The sequence below is a fragment of the Aphelocoma coerulescens genome, assembly GCF_041296385.1.
Source record: "Aphelocoma coerulescens isolate FSJ_1873_10779 chromosome Z unlocalized genomic scaffold, UR_Acoe_1.0 ChrZ, whole genome shotgun sequence".
In the NCBI taxonomy this organism is placed as follows: Eukaryota; Metazoa; Chordata; class Aves; order Passeriformes; family Corvidae; genus Aphelocoma; species Aphelocoma coerulescens.
Genome location: NW_027184085.1, coordinates 53,761,208 through 53,778,737, shown reverse-complemented (window position 1 = coordinate 53,778,737; position 17,530 = coordinate 53,761,208). Strand labels below are relative to the sequence as shown.

The following is a 17,530-nucleotide window of genomic DNA, read 5'->3' as shown; positions in this document are numbered from 1 at the left end:
GAGATCAAAGTGAAACTGACCTTGCAGTTATCTTGGGATTTAATTATTAACCCATCCCCATTTTGGAAGTGCTAAGCCGTGCACAGAAGCTGCTGCTGCGAGAAGAGTGGTTGACTGTCCTTGCTGGAGAATTTGTTTGTTCTGCAAGGTGGGATTCAGTTCTGTCATGTCATCTGCAGAGATTGTGTCTTGCCTGGTCAGCCCCAGATCTTGGAACACGATTAGCTACTGCACACAGCTCAGCGTGGCTGTCTCTGTGACCCCTGATCCATAAGCATGGTGTGTGGTCTGTTCTCTGCCCAGGTATTTCAAGAATTTTTTTGATTTTATGTGGGTTACCTAATACTAGAAAACACAAATGCTGCAGGTTTGTATGTGTTTAAAAATATATTTGTCAGACATTCCCTCATCTCTCACCAGTGCGAAGGAAATGGTAGTCCCTCTGCTTTTTACCTCTCCTTGACTGCCTAGTTTAGGCTTGTCAGGAAGAGTGAATGGATAAGAGCTGAATGAATCTAAAAGGGGAGTTAGGCAAACAGACTTCTCACTGGCGAAAATCACATTGGCACAAGTTCATGGTTCTTTGGAGCATACAACTGGCAAGCATAAATATTTTTTTATGGCTTCATAAGCAAAGTCAAAGACCAGAGAACACCTCTGCAGAGAAGTAATTTTGATCTTTCACGCTTCAGGTACAAAAGAGCTACAGGAATACTGGTGAACACAAACAAAAAAATGCTTGCAATTTAGCTAAGTACTTACACATGAATTCTGCACAGTGCAAAGTCTTTGCCAGGACGTTTACATCAGGAGAGCTTCCAATACAAGATGTAGTATTGTATCCTATATTGTAGATCCTGTGACAATGTAGACACACTGGACCTCAAAACCACACGACATAAAGGAAAATACATTCCGCACACAGGATTTGCCTTTACGCACTGTGTTCTGCAGCTTAGCTGGAAAAAAAAAATATGCTTAAGAACTGCTTTCAATCACCCAAAAGGCCATGTTTCATGATAAAAACAAAGCAGCTGGGGAAAGTGAAGCAGGTTGAGAGATCAGATCTGGCAGGATGGACATATTGGGTCTGGTTCATATGATAGGGCAGGCTTGGGGTGCAGTGGGAAGGGAATGTTGCTAGGTGGTTGCCAACACAAATTTAACTCCACTAGGAGCCAAAACCAGGCCTTACATTGGTTTGGACTACTGGGGATGCTTTACAGTACGGCAGTACTAGCAACAACTCTTGGATGTTAACACCTGTGGATGTTGACAGGCTGGGTTAGTTCATGTACACGGGAGAGTGTTGCTCATGTTCTCTTAAATACAGGGTTCACCAAAGCAACTGTGGCCTCTGGAGGAAAAGCAACCTACCCCACATCCCAAACCAAGTGCTTGGCCAGTCCTGGTGCTCTGGGCATCAGTTTGTCTTTTCCCAAAAGCAACAGCATGGCCCCAAGCCACCTACAGAGCTGTCTGGTTGTGACTGGCCAAATCCAGCCTGCTTTAACAAAAAAAATAGGCTTTACCAAGACTGAGGGCAGGCATCTGCCAGGACTGTGGGACCAGACCCCAAAACCGGGAAATGAAATATAGGCTCAATCAAAGGCAATGGGGAAAAAAGTCACCTGGAAAGAGTTAGCCATTCAAAGTGGGGGCAGGGTGGAGGGCACGCCGCTTTAATCTTTTTATTGTATAAAAATTTTGTGACTGAATTAAAGCCCTACTGTTTGGACTGGATGATGTTACATAATTCTCAGAAACGAGAGCAGCTGGCCACGGTACAGATACCTCCTAGCGAGCCCTGCAGTGCACAGCACATCATTTACCAAGGCTGTAAAAAAAACACCAACATTTATTAAGGGGCTTGGGAGTGAAATTTGGCATGCTGACTTGGCTTTTAGCTGTCTGGATTTCATTTACAGCTCCTCTCTTTCATTTTCCACTAAAATAAATAAATAAATGAAGCTCTCTTTGCCCACTTTCCCTCACTACTTTTTGGCATGCCTTTGGGTAAATCCAGTGCAGAGAGCCCAGGAGTATTGATGCTAACCTTGTAATGGGAATGTAGCTAAACAGGCAAAGGTCCTAGCAAAATCCACATTCAGGAGGATCTGGAACAGGCAGACAAATAATGGAAGTATTAGAAATCACCTGATTGCTGGAAAGTCTCACTCTGAGGAAAACTGAGAACAAGACATGTTCCTGAGCCCATCAAATAATATGAATTTTACGACCATTTATTGCTATTTCCTGATCCTTCCTCATCCTGCCTTTCATCCACCTCTTCCTGCCAGCTGCACCATCAGATTTGCCATTTCTTCCTTGCCTTTGCCTCTTTTCTTTCCTTGTGTAATTTGGGGGAGGAGGGAGGGCAGAAAAATCATAGTTTTAAGGACTGTGTTTTGCCATTTAGCTACAGGACAGATTGCGTTGCTCATGCAGTTGCCAAAATGGACCCTGAGATCATCCTGGTGTTCTTGCCTGGATTTGCAATGGTGGAAGGTGACTGCGCTTGCACATCCCATCCTGACCTTCCCACAGCACTCATGTCTGACAGCAATGGCAGTGTGTTGATCATCTACTCATAGATTATGTGGGTGAGGAATAGCTGCTGCTATTTTTCCGTACTCTTTCCCAGAGTGATTAAGAGCCTTTGGAGAATGTGTCCTGGATCAGCCAATCAGCCATTCTCCAAAACCTATTGGGACCCAGGGAGTCTGGCCCTTGTACCAGGAAATTTCTCATTTAAAAATAAAACAGTAACATTCCCCCCTTCTATTCCAGTAATACCACATACAGTTAAGTACTTAAAATATGTAGCTAAACTTTAAGTAAAATATTTTTTAAACACATGCAAATATAAATACTTGTTATGTTAAAGAATTAAACCTGTAACTTCAGTTTTGAAGCTCCTGAAAAGTGTATGTGGTAGCACAGGGGATAGAAGGAATTTCAATTCTTCCACACTTTGGAAATCAGCTTAGCTTCTTATATGCCAAATTTTATTTAACCATCCCTCCCTGCAGTACTTGCCACCAGAAACATATGAATGTTTAGCAGCTGTTTGCTGGATTTTTTATCCCTGTATTTGGTGTTTTAGGACTTTAAGAATGGTCTGATGCTTTGCCATCCCTATGCTGGCCGACAGCTGCTCACCCAGCAGTGTGCTGGGCTACTAAAGCAAGTGCAGTGATCAGTGCTGGTGGGAGGACCCTGGGAAGTGGAATGCAGCTTTCTGACCTCCCCACAGGCACCATGCCATGCATGAGCTGGGCCAGCCACAGTGCTTACTGTGGGTTTGCACCCTGCCTGTGCTATTGCCACTTTCAAAGAGTGCCTTTTTTCCTCCTGGCTGAAAGATCCTAGCAGATTCTGGAAGAGCAGCTAGTACAGAGGGGGACATATGTGCCACCATCCAGCATCAGCTAACTGTGTACTGGTAATTTGTCACTTTGGTATTAACTGGGCAGGATCCAAGCAGCAGAGTCAGAGAGCAGCATCAGGAGGGCAGGGTCCCAGCAGCACACTGGGCAGCACAAGGAAAGCACTAAGGGCCATATTCTGACTCTGGAAGCTAACACGCTGGCTTCAGCAGGAGCCACGTGAATGTAACTGCTGCCAGAGATCAAGCCCCAAAGTTTAGTTTTCCTCCAAATGAAGTATAAAAATAATTATGAGCTTAGCCTGCAAAACTTGGGTCCGAATTCAAAACCATCTGGTGTTAATGGCCTGAAGCGAAACTTCAGAGAGAGGTTTCATTTTACTAATTATTCATGAGAAAAGCCCCTGGCCAGCGACTGCAGCTTTGCTTATTACTGATAGCGTTTAATACCTGCTGCCTCACTGAGGGGTAGGGGGTGCAGAAGCCTGACGCTGCTCTGCTTTGACTTCAAGCAAGTGACACTGAGCAAAGACAGTGGGATTGCTCAGAGCACACAGAAGAATTAAGAAGCTCAATATAATATTTATCGTCTCACCATTTTCACTTCACTGACATGAAATTTAATCTTCCTAAAAACTCCTGCCCAAGAGCTTGTTGAATAACTGTACTCTTAAGACAAAAAGGTTTCCATGCTGAAATTAACTCCTACTGCTACTTATCCATGAGCAAAAAGCTTTGTTTTGTTAAAACAAATCTCAACTGTATACCAGGTCAGAACTGGATGGAAGGACTATGTGGAAAGCATATACTTTATTTTCAGTTCAACTGAAATTTTGCAGACAAAGCCTTCCCATGCCAAATAGTGGGGACAGATGTTCTAACTCTGAACAGGGAAAACGGAAGACTGTGGCATGGTGAAGTATGTTGATAAGGAGAAACAGAGAGATAGAAAAAGTGGAAAACAAGATCTCAGGCTTTTCTGACAAGTCCAAGAGAAGCTTCTCTGCTTATTAATGTTTTTGATGGAGACTTTTAGACACTGCTGTGTGGTCCAGAAGGTGTTACTCACTAGGCATGAGAAATTGAAGTAAGAAATGACAGTGATATTCAGCTTGCTTCTGTGCAGACATTCTGTGTTTCCATTAAAAAATTTTAGGTCAAAACTCAAATGTTCCAGGTGGGAAATTTCTCTTCTCTGCTTTTTTGTATATGGTCCAAGTACAGCAGCTTTAGAAGACTGCCAGGGTTGTATTTCTGGATCAAAATAAGTTTTCAGCAAAAATACAGTTGTTATTTCCAGGCAACAACCCTGCCCCCTCACAAAAACATGCCTCCCCTCCCCCCCCCAGCAAAACAACAAAAAAACACCCAAAAAATCCCAGAAGCAACAACAAAAAAAAGGGGGAGGGAGGGGGGGAAAGAATGATTATTTTGCTTATCTGCAAAGTGCCCTGTAACCATATTGCCACAAAAGGCGCAAGAACAGTAGAAATGAGAAGCCACTTTAAGAATCTACTTTCCCACTGCAATCTCATCTTCCTAAAGTTTTGCCAGCCATTCTCTCTTACCTTGATGTTTGATGCTAGACTCTCTCCCCTTAGGGCAGCTTGTTGTTGTGTGGAAAATGCCAGTTTGCAGCGCTCTGTAGCAAGTCCTAATCACTGCAATCATACTGAGATGTTTATCTGACCCTTAACCTTCATGTCCACACTGGTGGTCCTCCTTGATGGTTTGGAACAAGTTTTGCAGGAGGTCATCCTGGGCAGGGCAGCGTGGTAGCTTGCTGCTTATTTGCTGTAAGTTGTTCCATCTGCATGCTACTGAAGAGTTTGCTCTTGGTTTTCTTGCACATTACCTCCTCTGAGGCCTTGGACTTGACACAGAAATTTCCAGAGGTAAACTTTTGGTCCGTAAGTGCAGAATGTAACCACACTGAATACTTTTTTTCTCCTCCTCATCTCTCTCCCATGACTGTCACTCACTGGGAAGCCTGTTCTATTCTCTACTTTTATTCACGGAGCTGTGACTAACATCAAGACCCACTGGGAAGGGAGCACCTCCACATCAGCACCAGCCTCAACTTTACATCATCATTCAGCTATCACCTTTGTCTTCTCCTACAGTGTTTGCCAGAATCCTGAAGGCTCCTGAATCCCGAAACATCACCTTTGGGTCTGTGGTGACGTTGCGGTGCACAGCAACAGGCCTTCCAGTCCCTACTGTCACCTGGCTGGAAAATGGGAAAGCTGTAAGTGCCTCTTTTTCATGCTTTTGGCCCTGGAGGACTGCTATCAGCCAGAAGCACAGCAGGGCTGGTAGCCAGCACCAGTGGTTTCTATTCCTTCCTAACTTAGTATCTTGTTGTGCAATCTGATTGAGTCCATCTCATCTCTCTGCTGCAGTTTGCTCCTCTGAAAAAACATTGTCCCCCTTCTCCTGGGTGTTGGTGACTTCACTTGTTAATCTGAAAGACCAAGATGAAGAGTGCTTTAGGCCCTTTCAACCTTCCTCCAAGACAGAATTTCTAGGATTTCATTGTGTATTTCTGCAGCTATCTTTCCTTTCCTTTTTAAATAATGTGGTAACAATAACAAGTCAAATTTGTGCATTTGACAAAGTAACAAATCAAGGAGTTAGATAGAGCAAACCATCTTGAAGTAAAATACCTGTGGAACACCATTACGCACAGCATATTTAAAGAAGAGCATAGACCCAAAATTCTCTAGACTGACCTAGGTGATGTGAAATATGTCATCAATTTATCCCTGGCCAGAGGCATGTTCTTAAGAAAGGCATATCTTCTTCAGCAGCAGGCACGAAGGGATGCAAATCCACTGCATCTCACAGGAAAGACTCTGTGGTCCAATGATCCTGACCACTTAAGATATGTACTTGCTTCAAATTTGTCTGGCTTTCATGTCTGTATGTAGGCTATTGCAATGCCTTCACTTCAGTGAACTGAAGAGCTGCTTGACACCTCTAGTATTGCCTGTGTGGGAGTGAGGAGGGTACCACAGTCACGGCAACTCTGCAGCCCAAGCCTGCCATGGGTTTCCCCTAGTCTTCTTGTGCTTATGGTGAACACGTTTTATACTCTGGTCTTTTGACAACTTTTTTAAGGATGTGAGCCCCAGAGCATGATGCTGGGGAGGCAGGTGGAGTGTCTGTTGAGTGCAGGCTGGCAATTTGCCTCTGCTCTTTCTCACTGACACCCTATCAACCCCAAGTCCTTCTGAGCACAGGCTGATTCAGACCATTCCTGTGGAGTTGCTTGTTCAACAGGACTAATAAATCCCCTTGGTTCTTACTTCAGGGGGCTATCACCATCGTGTTTGTGTCTCCTCTTTCTGTACATTAAAACACCTTATTAAGACCCCGTGTCTACTCTGCAGGCTGTCTTGCCTTCCTTGCTTCCTCTATACCTTATTGTGTCCTTCAGTCTGATTAAGGTAATTTTCTATATTCCCTCAAGGTTGCTAGGCAGAGCAGCAAAGGGACCAGATCAGCCTCCGCTGAGACACTTGGGTGCTTGGTTTCTGACAGTATATAGTTTGTAGGCATTTATTTAAGATTTCTCCCCCTGGGAATTAAACCTTTTGCAGGAGTCTGAGGTGCCTGGCAAGAACAGCATATTTCCAGAGCGCAGATCTGTGCTCTGCTGAGATCCTGATGCGTGGGTTCCACAGAGAGCTGAGGTGCATGGGATGATGTTCAGCACCTGCTTGGGGCCACTGCCTGACTAGTCATATCTGTTCTGCCCCATTCCTGTCTGAATTCCTGGAATTCCTCCCAGTCCCAGAAAGGTAATGCTCCAGATTGCTTCACTTTAAATATGACAAGGAAACCTTAATGAGAGCCCGACTCTGGGAAAGTCAGCAGGAAGCCAGTGGACTGGAGATGGTGAATCTGAGGGCTGGCTCACAGTAATGGTGAGTCATTTGAAGATGCAGCATGCCTGTGACATTATGGTCTCTGAACACCGGCCTGTAATTGTCCTGAGGCTCAAAGAATGGGAGTCTGCTGAGCTTATTGAGCTGCCCTGGAAGAGGAGGATGGAAACTCCTCTGTGCAGCAGCTGCCTGGCCTACATAAATAGAAACACAATTCATTTTCCTCCTGCTATGCACCACATGGCACCATGGACCTTATAATGTAGTTTTCCACACATCCAGGAATAAATGAGCCAGATGTGAAGATTTGAAAAGGTCTCTAATTTCCTGGTAGCTGAGGTGATGTTTTAAAGGCTAAAAAGAGAACTTCTGGAAACAAAATCTCAGGAAATGTGCTTGAAAAGGAAAGGGAATGAATTAACACAAGTGAACCTCCTGAGGTTCCCACTAGAGAAAACAACAGCTGGCCAGTGTGAAAGTCCTAGGCACCACTACCTGTGATTTTCCACTGCACAGGGTACATACTGCTTGTATTGCTTGCAGTTACCTGAGAAACCTCTTCCTCCTATGTCCCAAGCTGGAAGGAACAATCCCAGTTCTCTGTGCTCAGCAGGCACAGTCCAGTGGTGCCAGAACTGGTACACCTGAGGGGCAAGCAGGGAGAGAAGACTGGATTAGCACAAGCTGCTCAGGGCAAGCAGCTGCCTATCCCACTAAGATGCTGGAAAGCAGGGGCGGCCCATAGGAAATTCCTCCTTCCCACTGAGAAGGTACCTGTACCATTTTGGTGCTGAATCATTTCTAGAGAGAAAAAGACTCTAGAACTAAATTTAAGCACAAGTGTAATAAAAGAGAAATCTGTGAAAAAATATCCCCTGAGCTCCCACCCCCTTGAATGGACTTCATGTTATAAGTCTGAAAATATCCCCTGTCCCTGCCTTTGCACAGCAGCTGACATACCTCTTGCAGTACTTACAAACTGTGCTGGTCTGATTATTTAGTGATTTCTTCCCATGAACATTCTCTCACCACAACTCCAAGCTGAGCTTGAGTGTGGCAAAACAAATATATTCTTTCCAGCATTTTCTTTTCATAGAGAATCCAATCTGCTTACAAGATGTGATACAATGTCAATGCATTCCTTCTTGCTTTTTCAATCATCGTTGTCAATACCTATGGGTATTTCATTTCACTTAAAGATCTCATTGGAAGTGCATTTTTACCAACCTCCAGGGAGGTCAGATTGATATCTCTGTCTGAGTTAGATGCATAGGCAGAGTGATTTGCTGGGATGGATCCAGGGAGACAATCTGCAATGTCCTTAGGTCAGGTCACACCTACGGGATCCATAGGCAACATATCTCACTTGAATTACATTTGATGCTTCCTATCAGTATGAAGGTTAGAGCAGGCAGTGTTCTGCTTCCTACTGCCTTTACAAGACAGAGTTTGAATGTGCCATGATCTCCTACTTTAATGAATGCCATATCAGCAGGGAAGACTTGATTGTAAATCAAGCCCAACTGGCCAAACTCAGCAGGCTTCAAGTTCATTTAACTGGGAATTTCTGATCTGGGAAGAGAGCTGGCCAGAATGAGCCCTAGTCATCGTATTTGCAGCCCCTTCCATATTTCCAGTTGTGACATAAGTAAATCTACCAGATATCTGCTGAAACCAGAGCCAGAGCACTTTCTTTGCTCATGACTGCTTTGAGAGTATGGTAGTGGTTACATTAATCCAGAATCAATGACTTCCAAACTATTTTCTTTTCTTTTCTTCCTCTGTATAGCGGATGTTCACAAAGTCATCTTGTGCTCTTCCTTGCTAAGGCATGAAGAGGCAAACAATCTACTACAAGAAGCCCTGTAGTAATCAGCCAGCTCAATTACATAAGCCAAATTGTGACTATGACCCTCTTGAACTGAAACCTAATTGCAAAAGTATTGCTGAAGTGTGAAATAGGAGAGATCTTTTAACATTTATTTTTATGTGTGAAGTCAGCTGTTAGGAAAGCACCAAAGTAATGCCAGCAGCTTTAGCTCTCTGCCACTTTTGTCTCCTTGCCACATCTTCCTCTGTTAATTTAGATGCTTGGGGCTGTGTCTCTTAGATTTTTCCTTGGTTTGCTTGTTTGCCTTTTTGCTGGATATATTACTGCACTGTGCTTTCACTCTTTTAGGTTTCTGCAGGGTCTGTAGCAGAAAGTGTCAAAGACAGAATGGTTGATTCCAGACTGCAAGTGTACGTCACCCGACCTGGCCTGTTCACTTGCCTCGCCACAAACAAACACAGCAAAACTTTTGGAGCTGCAAAAGCAGCAGCAACCATCAGCATTTCAGGTATGCAGGGAAAGACGAGGCCATTCATTTTTTTTAACCTTTCCTGCTGGGGAAGAGGAAAGGGGTGTGGAGTACTCTGGAGGAAGAGGGGAAGCCTTGGAGAGCTGATAGTATGCAGGGGCCTAAATTTGAGTACAAGTGCATCCTCCACCAGGCTATTTCCTCATATACTCTTACACTTTGGAGACTGGAATAGCTGTAATTTCCTGAGTGTTTGATGCTGTCTTGTACTTTGTGTCCAGAAGCACACTTGGTAAGTTCATCCATGTGGAGGAAGTTGTGGTCATGACCCAGCGTTGGTATCATCTAACAGCAAAGTGAAAATAGCTTCAAGCAGTTCAGCTTCGCAAGGGGTTGGCATCCAGAAAGCAGGATGGTTGCTGTCAGAGTAGTACCCTGCCTTGCCTGGAGTTATCTCTTCTCTCAGGGACATCTCCCAGATGTAAAAAGGATTCTTCAAAGAGGAGAAATACCTCTGTCAGAGCTAAATAACAGCATTTGGCACACAGAGAGAAAGGTGTCAGCTTGTGCCTTCCCTCTTTGGACAGGCAGGGGGATTTAGTTAGGGAAAAGAGGAATCATACAGGACATGGGATGGTAGCCCTGGTACTGCTTTTAACCAGGGAGGCACCTGCTCATCTCTCTGTGCCTTAGCTTCTGCTTTCTTGAGAAAATAATCATGCCCTTTCTTACACTGGGCATTGAAACTTAGCAGGAAATTCTGCCCCATAAGATGCTCAGCACTTGGTGCTGTATTTCCCATCCACACTTCTGCTTTTACCCAGGCAAGTCTCTGTCCTGGAGAGACAAATGCAGTGGAGCAGACAGGTGCTTTGGGCTGGTGCAAGAAGTTGTACTCCTCCAGGCTGTGTGTGTTCAGCAGGAGGAACACCCCTCTAGACCTGAGCAGGAGTCTGCCTTGGCCTTGTCCTGGCTCACAAGGCTTCCAGGACAGAGGTGTCCTGGCCCTTGGCTGATGGCCAGTCCCTCCTCCGTGCATTGGCACAGCCCAGCTCCCCATGGCACTGCAAGCCGGGGCCACTGCTGTGTGCCAGCGCTCCATCTCCCAGCACTGCAAGCCCTGGCTTCTCCTACCTGTTACAGCTCCTGCCTGAAGTAAAGGATGTGTATGTGGCTTAAACAGAGGATGCTACCTGCTGATTACATAGGATCCAAAGGATCAGGATGAAAGTGTGGGTTTAGGATGCAAGAGTCCACTTCAGCTGGCACTGCCATCAACAGTCCACTTCCTCCTCCTCTTTCCTTCTCACTTTACAGTGTTCAGTGCTGCCCAATGTTTCTCTCCCACAATAAGGTACAAAAAAGAACAGAATTAGGTGCATTTTTTTTTTCAGACAGCTTACAGTTCTCAGACACATTTCCTAGCATGGAAATCTTAACTTACGCATCTCAGAGGGAACAATGTCACTGATGTCTTTTCCATTCCTTCTTTCTTCTGGCTCATCACAATTCCTGGATCCTGGTGCCTCTTGGCAGAATGGAGGTAAGAATGACTTTCTGTGGTTTGGTGGAGGCTCTTTTTGGGCCAGAAAGAAGCATGATTAACCAAGGGATTTGGTTAGTTTGGCTTAAATGAAAGGATAGGGTTTCTGGATGCCAATTGTGCAGATGATGTTCACCCGAAGGGATCACTGAGCTCTTTCACAGAGACATAATTGGAGACTGAGCTCAGGTAGATAAGGACGGTTTTGAGTAAAGCCAGCAGTAAAGATGTTTGAAATATGGTAGTGGGCAAAATATTCTGAAGTAAATTCTTTTTGGTTACAGATCCACAGTTTCACTTGACCTTATAAATTTTCACAGCAAAGCTTAACTGTAAGTTAAACTCCTGCCTGTCCACAGTTAATAAATGTAATTTGGTTTGGTGTTCAACAGATTAGGGCAAGAGAAATTTATATTTGTTCCAAGCAGAGTTATGGATGAGTGGAGCCACTTACATGTGAGGAGAAATGCACTTCTGCTTAGTAATTTTTGGAGTACTGAAAAATTCAACTGTCTTTTTCTTTTTAGAATCTTACCATATTTCTACATGGTGCACTGGCAGATCAATCTGGAAAGAAAATGAGAGTGTTAGCCTGGGAGATGGGCTGGGAGCTTTTGGCCATCAGAGAAAAGAGCAGAGCCTGGGAAAGTCTGAGCAAATGGCTTTGCCACTCTGCTGACACAGACTCCCTGTAAAGGCTGTTGTCTCCATCACAGGAGCTTGCAAGATTGGTTCAGGGAATTTGTAAGTGATTAAGTGACCACTCAATGACAATGGCAGACTTATGCCTTACACCTGCACCAGTGCAGGTATGACAGGCATGGGAACACATATCGAGAGCTCAGCCCTTCTGTCCCATAGATGTTCTTAACATTTGCTGCAAGACATTCCTTTTCTGTGACAAGTCATTGTGAGAAACACATTGTTGCTACTTCTCTGTTGCAACTTGGTCTGTCTCCTTGCATATTTTGGAAGAGCAAGGAAACATAATGTTAGCACAGGTGGCTCTTCTCAGGCTGTCTCTGCAGTCCCCTGAAGTCAGCAGCACAGCTACCCCATGCACACCTGTCCCTGCGTTTGCCTCTGGGGCACAGGAAGGATGAAACTTTCAGATTAAGCACAATGGGAATCATCAGGAAAATGTAAATAACATGACTCCTGCCATGCCAAGAATAGTTCTAGCAGGGTGCTGCTCATTGCATTGCTTTGGGGAAACCTGCTGTGTGCTGGGGAGATGTCATGGGCTGTGAGACTAGTGCAGCGTGCTGGTGGACTCCTGTGTTACGTGAAGGTGTGTCCATGGAGCCTGGGGTGATGCTGTGTCACAGCATCACTGCCATTTTGGTAAACCTTAAGGGGTTGGTGCCTTCCTGTATTTTTCATCTAAGTGACACAGAAAAAGAATTTAAAAAAAATTCACATGGAGCCCAAAATAGAGCAGCTAAAACAAGGCCAGGGAGTGTTATCTGCAGAGAGCAGCATCTGAAGAACAGAAATGTGAGCATCCTGTGTAATCCCTTGTCCATGTACCTCCAGCTTTCTGAAGAAAAAAACAGCAAGAAACCCCACAGTTAACAATGGGTGATTATTTGGACAGGGGAAAGAAATAAAAGACAAAGATACAAATAGCTCTGTTGACTGCTCCAAATGGTTGGCATGTTGTGAATTGAACTCCCTGACCCCAGTTACACTGACCAAATAAGCAGTGGGGACAGCTGCACCCAGCTCTCCTCCCTGCCCTGATTTGGCCATCCCCCACACACAGGGAGTCTGTTTTCCTAGCTTTGCCTCCCATACCGAGGACACTGCATCCCATGGGCTGCCTAGGCAGAGGGCAGCTCCTCACCCACAAACCTTGCTGCTGTTGGGTGATAGTGGGAGCTACTGGAAGCACGGCTGACCTGTGCATTGCCCTTACCCTGCTGCTCCCTTTTGACAGCCATGGAGAAGAAGGGCAGGGGGGAGGGGGGTAGACATCCCCTTCTAGATGCAAAAAACATGGGAAAGATAAATAGATGGCCCTCAAAGGAGATGACCCTATTGTGATTTTTATTGCTCCTGCATAGCTCTGTCTCCCTGTATGTGACAGGACTTTGCAAAGTGGGATATGTGGTGAAGAGAGAAGATGCACCTTGCAGGGAAGAAAAACACAGAGGCTTGTGCCTTCCTCATCTCTGACTCCCCCAGCTAACATGTGGAAGAGGGGCAGGGTCAGGAATGGTGCAGGAGCTGAGGAAGGGCAGGCAGGAGTTTGGTCTGATCTTGTGAAAAATTCCCTGGCACAGGATTGTGTTGAACTTACCTGGCTCCTGCTCATGGAGTCTGTCTTAAATTAGACTCTACCTCTTGTTAGACAGCAGAGCAAAAAATCCCAGGTTATCCCAGGACTGCAGCAAGAAGCATGGCTGATCCCTACTGCAGGGAAGTAGGAAAGTAAAATATTTTCCCATTAGAGTCTAGGGGCAGGGTGAGGGGTCATGCTAGGTCATGGTTCTATGTGATCGCTCAGTCTTTTGTCCACTTATAATGTTAACAACACTTGGTCAGAGCCTCATCCCTGGAGCTCACCAGGGCTGACACCAGGGTACCTTGCAGAAGTTTAATTCTTGGGTTAAATTAGCTGGTTTTAGTGGTTATAAACATCTACCATCTCCTCTGCCCTCTGTTAGCCTTACACATGCCACTTCATTCAGAAACAGAGCCATTGTGCTTGTGCAGCTGTTTAGGGCTGTGAGCTTACTCTGTGTGTGTGCTCTTGTCCTCAACATCAGGCTGTACAAGGGTGACGCAGGTTACTGCAGCACGTACAGAGGTGAGGTGTGTAGTGCTATCTTGGCGAAGAATGCTCTTGTTTTCTTCAACTCCTCGTATGCTGACCCAGAGGAGACCCAAGAGCTGCTTGTGCACACTGCCTGGACTGAACTGAAAATGGTGAGTTCATTCTGCCAACCGGCTGCTGAGTCTCTGCTGTGTAACTACATCTTCCAGGAGTGCAATCCCTCGGGAGCTGGGCCAGCTCCAAAACCAGTGTGCAGGTAAATGAAGAAAAAAATGCTCATATTTCACTTTCATTTCATGGGGATGTGTAGGCAGCAGGGGAGTGGTGAAGGACTGTCCTGGCTTGCAGTAGCAAGTGAAGCTGAGTGAAACTGTGCCCTCTAGCTTTGCACAGGTTTTCCCTTTGCTCTCTCCTCTGTACACACAGACTGATTCAGCTCTCACTGTGCTCATTGCTAGGGTATGGTCTGAATTCCAAGTCTAGACTTCTATGTTATATCAGGTATTTAGAGGACAGTGTTGAAGAGAAATATCGATTTGAATTACATAAGTAGTTTCAATAATTAACATATTGTTATCTGTTAAATGTTACTAGTCCAGTATGTATGTATTATTACCTTAAAAAGTAACTGCTTATTGAAATTTTGAGTAAATTTGGCTTCAGAAGATGCAACAAATCTGGCCAAGGCAATACACCAATCATTTAGCACTTTCTGCTATGACAAAAATGTGACAAAAATGATGAGACCTGAGACATTCCCTGTGTAATTGTACCTGCTAAACCAAAACTCCAATGTGGTTATTGTATCCTTCTATATACAGAGAAATGTGCATTGAAATTAGGCTGACAGGGACCTTGAGGAGTCCAAAGCATCTCTCACTATAGCTAATCTACTGTTGACAAGTATTTGTAAACACATCCCAGTGACAGAGACACTGCTCCCCCACTATGTAACCTCCTGAGCTGTCTTTCCCTCATTCCTTGTCCTCCCACCATAGTCATGGAGGCAAGTTTCTTCCCTTCCTCTTTTCAGTGAGATTTTACGTCTTCCCCAGATTCTCTGAGTAGAATAAAACAGGTTTTCCCAAGCTCTTCACATAGCTTTTGCTCTTCTGTCCAGTCTCAGTTTTGTTATTTTTAACCATAATGGAATTATGATTGCTTGGTGTACTTTGCAAAGGACAGCCCCACATACATATATCAGGGTGAAGCTTTCTTTTTTCCTGACATATTCAGCCCCTGACATATGTCAGCTGCCCATTTCACATTTGGGCAGCTGACATCCCTGCCTAAAGTGCAATGCTTTGTTCTTGTCTTCCTTGAAACACATTTTGAAACACTATTCAGATCTGTGTTTATTGAAAGAGTAGCCCCAACTCTAGTGTCTCAAAAGAAATACAAATCTTTTCTACAGATAACGCAAGCACACTGATAGTTGGAATTGGGCCAGATGCCTAATGGCAATCATTTCTCCAGTTATGTAGGGGCTTTTTAGGACAATCAGCAGCATGTTGTTTTTGTAATCTGGACCTTGTTGGTTGCTTCTGCTTTAATATCTCTAAAACAAAGGCACAGAGGAAAATCCCCGTATGAATATTGACTATGCATTTAGTTTTCTATTTGATACCTATGCTGCAAGTATTTCACCATTGACACAGTGGTGGCATATATCCTATGAAAGAAGTTTATGTGCAACTATCCAGATATAATCATGCAGCCAAGTACTAAAATCTGCTTTTTGCTGGTAGGCTCCTCCCTGCCACTTCATTGTTCTGGTCTTTGTCATTGTGCCCTTAAATACATGATCTCTCTTCCTTTTTTCAAGATGTGTGACAGTATTTATATCTCAGCCACATATGCACAGCACATTAGTCAGCTAAGTCAGCACAGTGCTCTACAAAGAATATCAGCTAGATCTGGGCCTTGCTTCATTTACGCCTGCTCGTGAGTGGCCCTGCAAGACCTGAACTCACAGTGATTTGACTGAAGATTTGACTGAAGACCTGTACTTCTGGGGCACATCTAAAGTCAGAATTATATAAATCAACATAAATATGCACTTGATCTTGATGCACCTGAGCTAACAATTACAGCATTTGCAAATATGTCTAGATGTTAATGGACTTGCCTGTTGGTTTTTATTAATTATTCCTCCCTTCTCCCCCCCTGATTTTATTGCAGCTTTCTTCATAACAAAAGTTCTGGAATAGTATCCTTCCCAGTTCCTGTCCTCAGAGCACATCAGCTGGACAGCAGTTCTTCCAAAGCCCAATATTCCTTTTGATAACTCAGACATCTAATATATACTTCTTAATGGCTGAGAGAGGTCTGGGGGCTCTTGAACATATCTCACATGGTCTTGGCTACTTTCCAATTATCTTAACTACTTTTCACTGACAACTTTATAGCTTTCTGCAGAAGCTGGCTAGACTACACAAGTTTTCAGCTGAAATACTTCATGAGTAAGAATTTAACTCTCTCAGATGTGGGAGAGTTCTCCCAGATTTTGAGGGACATATCGCCCTCGATGTATTTCTATGTGTTTTTGTCTTACTATTTATTCTCTGCACCAATTTTCCTCTTTCCATGTTGTTTTTTTTTTTTAATGTTCATTTGGTTTGGAAGCTAGCTAGCAAGAATAACAACTGACAGGCTGAGTAAAGCTTTATAAAATTAATCAGGGAGTAAAACAAGTTGAAATGAAACAGAAGAAAGCCACAAGGGAAAAGTTTCACTTAATGTAAATTTAGATGCAAATTGATTAAAATGAGAGCTCTTAAGGGAAAGTGAGATCTCATAATTCTTGATTACATCTGCCTTTTGCCACTGGCTGCTATTGCAACAGCAAAAGAAACACCCTCAATTTCTTTTTCAATCACTGCTGATAGGAAGTGATCAGGCCGCAGGGAACAGTCTTGTGTTGGGGAAAGTCTCCCTTTGTTTGGGTCTGTGTGTCCCTACCTTCTCTTAAATAATGTCTTGTTGTCCCTAGAAACACTACTGGCACACTTGCTGTCTTCTGCCATTGCTGTTCTTTGTCCATCTGTCATTTACATGACATAACGTTTCTAATAATAATCTGAAGTAATCTTTGCATATGACCTCAGCAAGCTCTCACTGCTCAGCATCAAGTGTTACAACAGTGGTATGAACCCAGCTAGAGGTGACTGACCATCCCTCCCTCTGGCTGCCTTACTGTTCTTCCAGGGTGCAGATAACCTTCCTTTAACCCTGGAGCAGACAGCATTGCAGAAGAGTGGTCTTTTGTGTTTTGCAATCGAACACAAAATAAAGGGCTTATCTAAGGATGCTCAGGATCCAGGAATAAACAGACCTAATTCAATCCAGATCTCCCAAGTCTCAGCCAGTGCTTCAAAAGCAAGTTTTGCTCATTTCCCTATCTAAGTATTTCTTTGCTCCACAAGGTCATTTCTGTTCCACATGTTGTTTAACATAAAAAAGATAAATTTGCCATCTGGCTGCATTCTGGCTTCCATGGAAGGGAGGAAGGAATGAACCAGGACTTGCTAAAATCAAGCACAGAGCAGCTGGGCATTGATTACTTCAGCCTACTGACTTGAAGGGCACCCATTAATGTTGCAGAAAAGCTGTTGCTCTGGTAGAATTCCC

At 44.2% G+C, this 17,530-nt stretch overlaps 1 protein-coding gene across 3 annotated transcripts in view; it reads left to right on the top strand.

The window, feature by feature from the left end:
• The window catches only part of MUSK (muscle associated receptor tyrosine kinase), a 54,409-nt gene that overhangs the window by 20,339 nt on the left and 16,540 nt on the right, over positions 1 to 17,530 (top strand). Inside the window, exons 6-9 of one of the 3 annotated variants that reach the window (XM_069001803.1) lie at positions 5,512 to 5,636; positions 9,458 to 9,617; positions 11,115 to 11,121; positions 13,893 to 14,156. In XM_069001803.1, the coding sequence (XP_068857904.1) occupies positions 5,512 to 5,636; positions 9,458 to 9,617; positions 11,115 to 11,121; positions 13,893 to 14,156 (556 nt within the window). Of the gene's footprint in view, positions 1 to 5,486; positions 5,637 to 9,457; positions 9,618 to 11,114; positions 11,122 to 13,892; positions 14,157 to 17,530 lie in introns of all 3 variants that reach the window. The other 2 variants (XM_069001805.1, XM_069001804.1) reach the window with 2 other exon arrangements.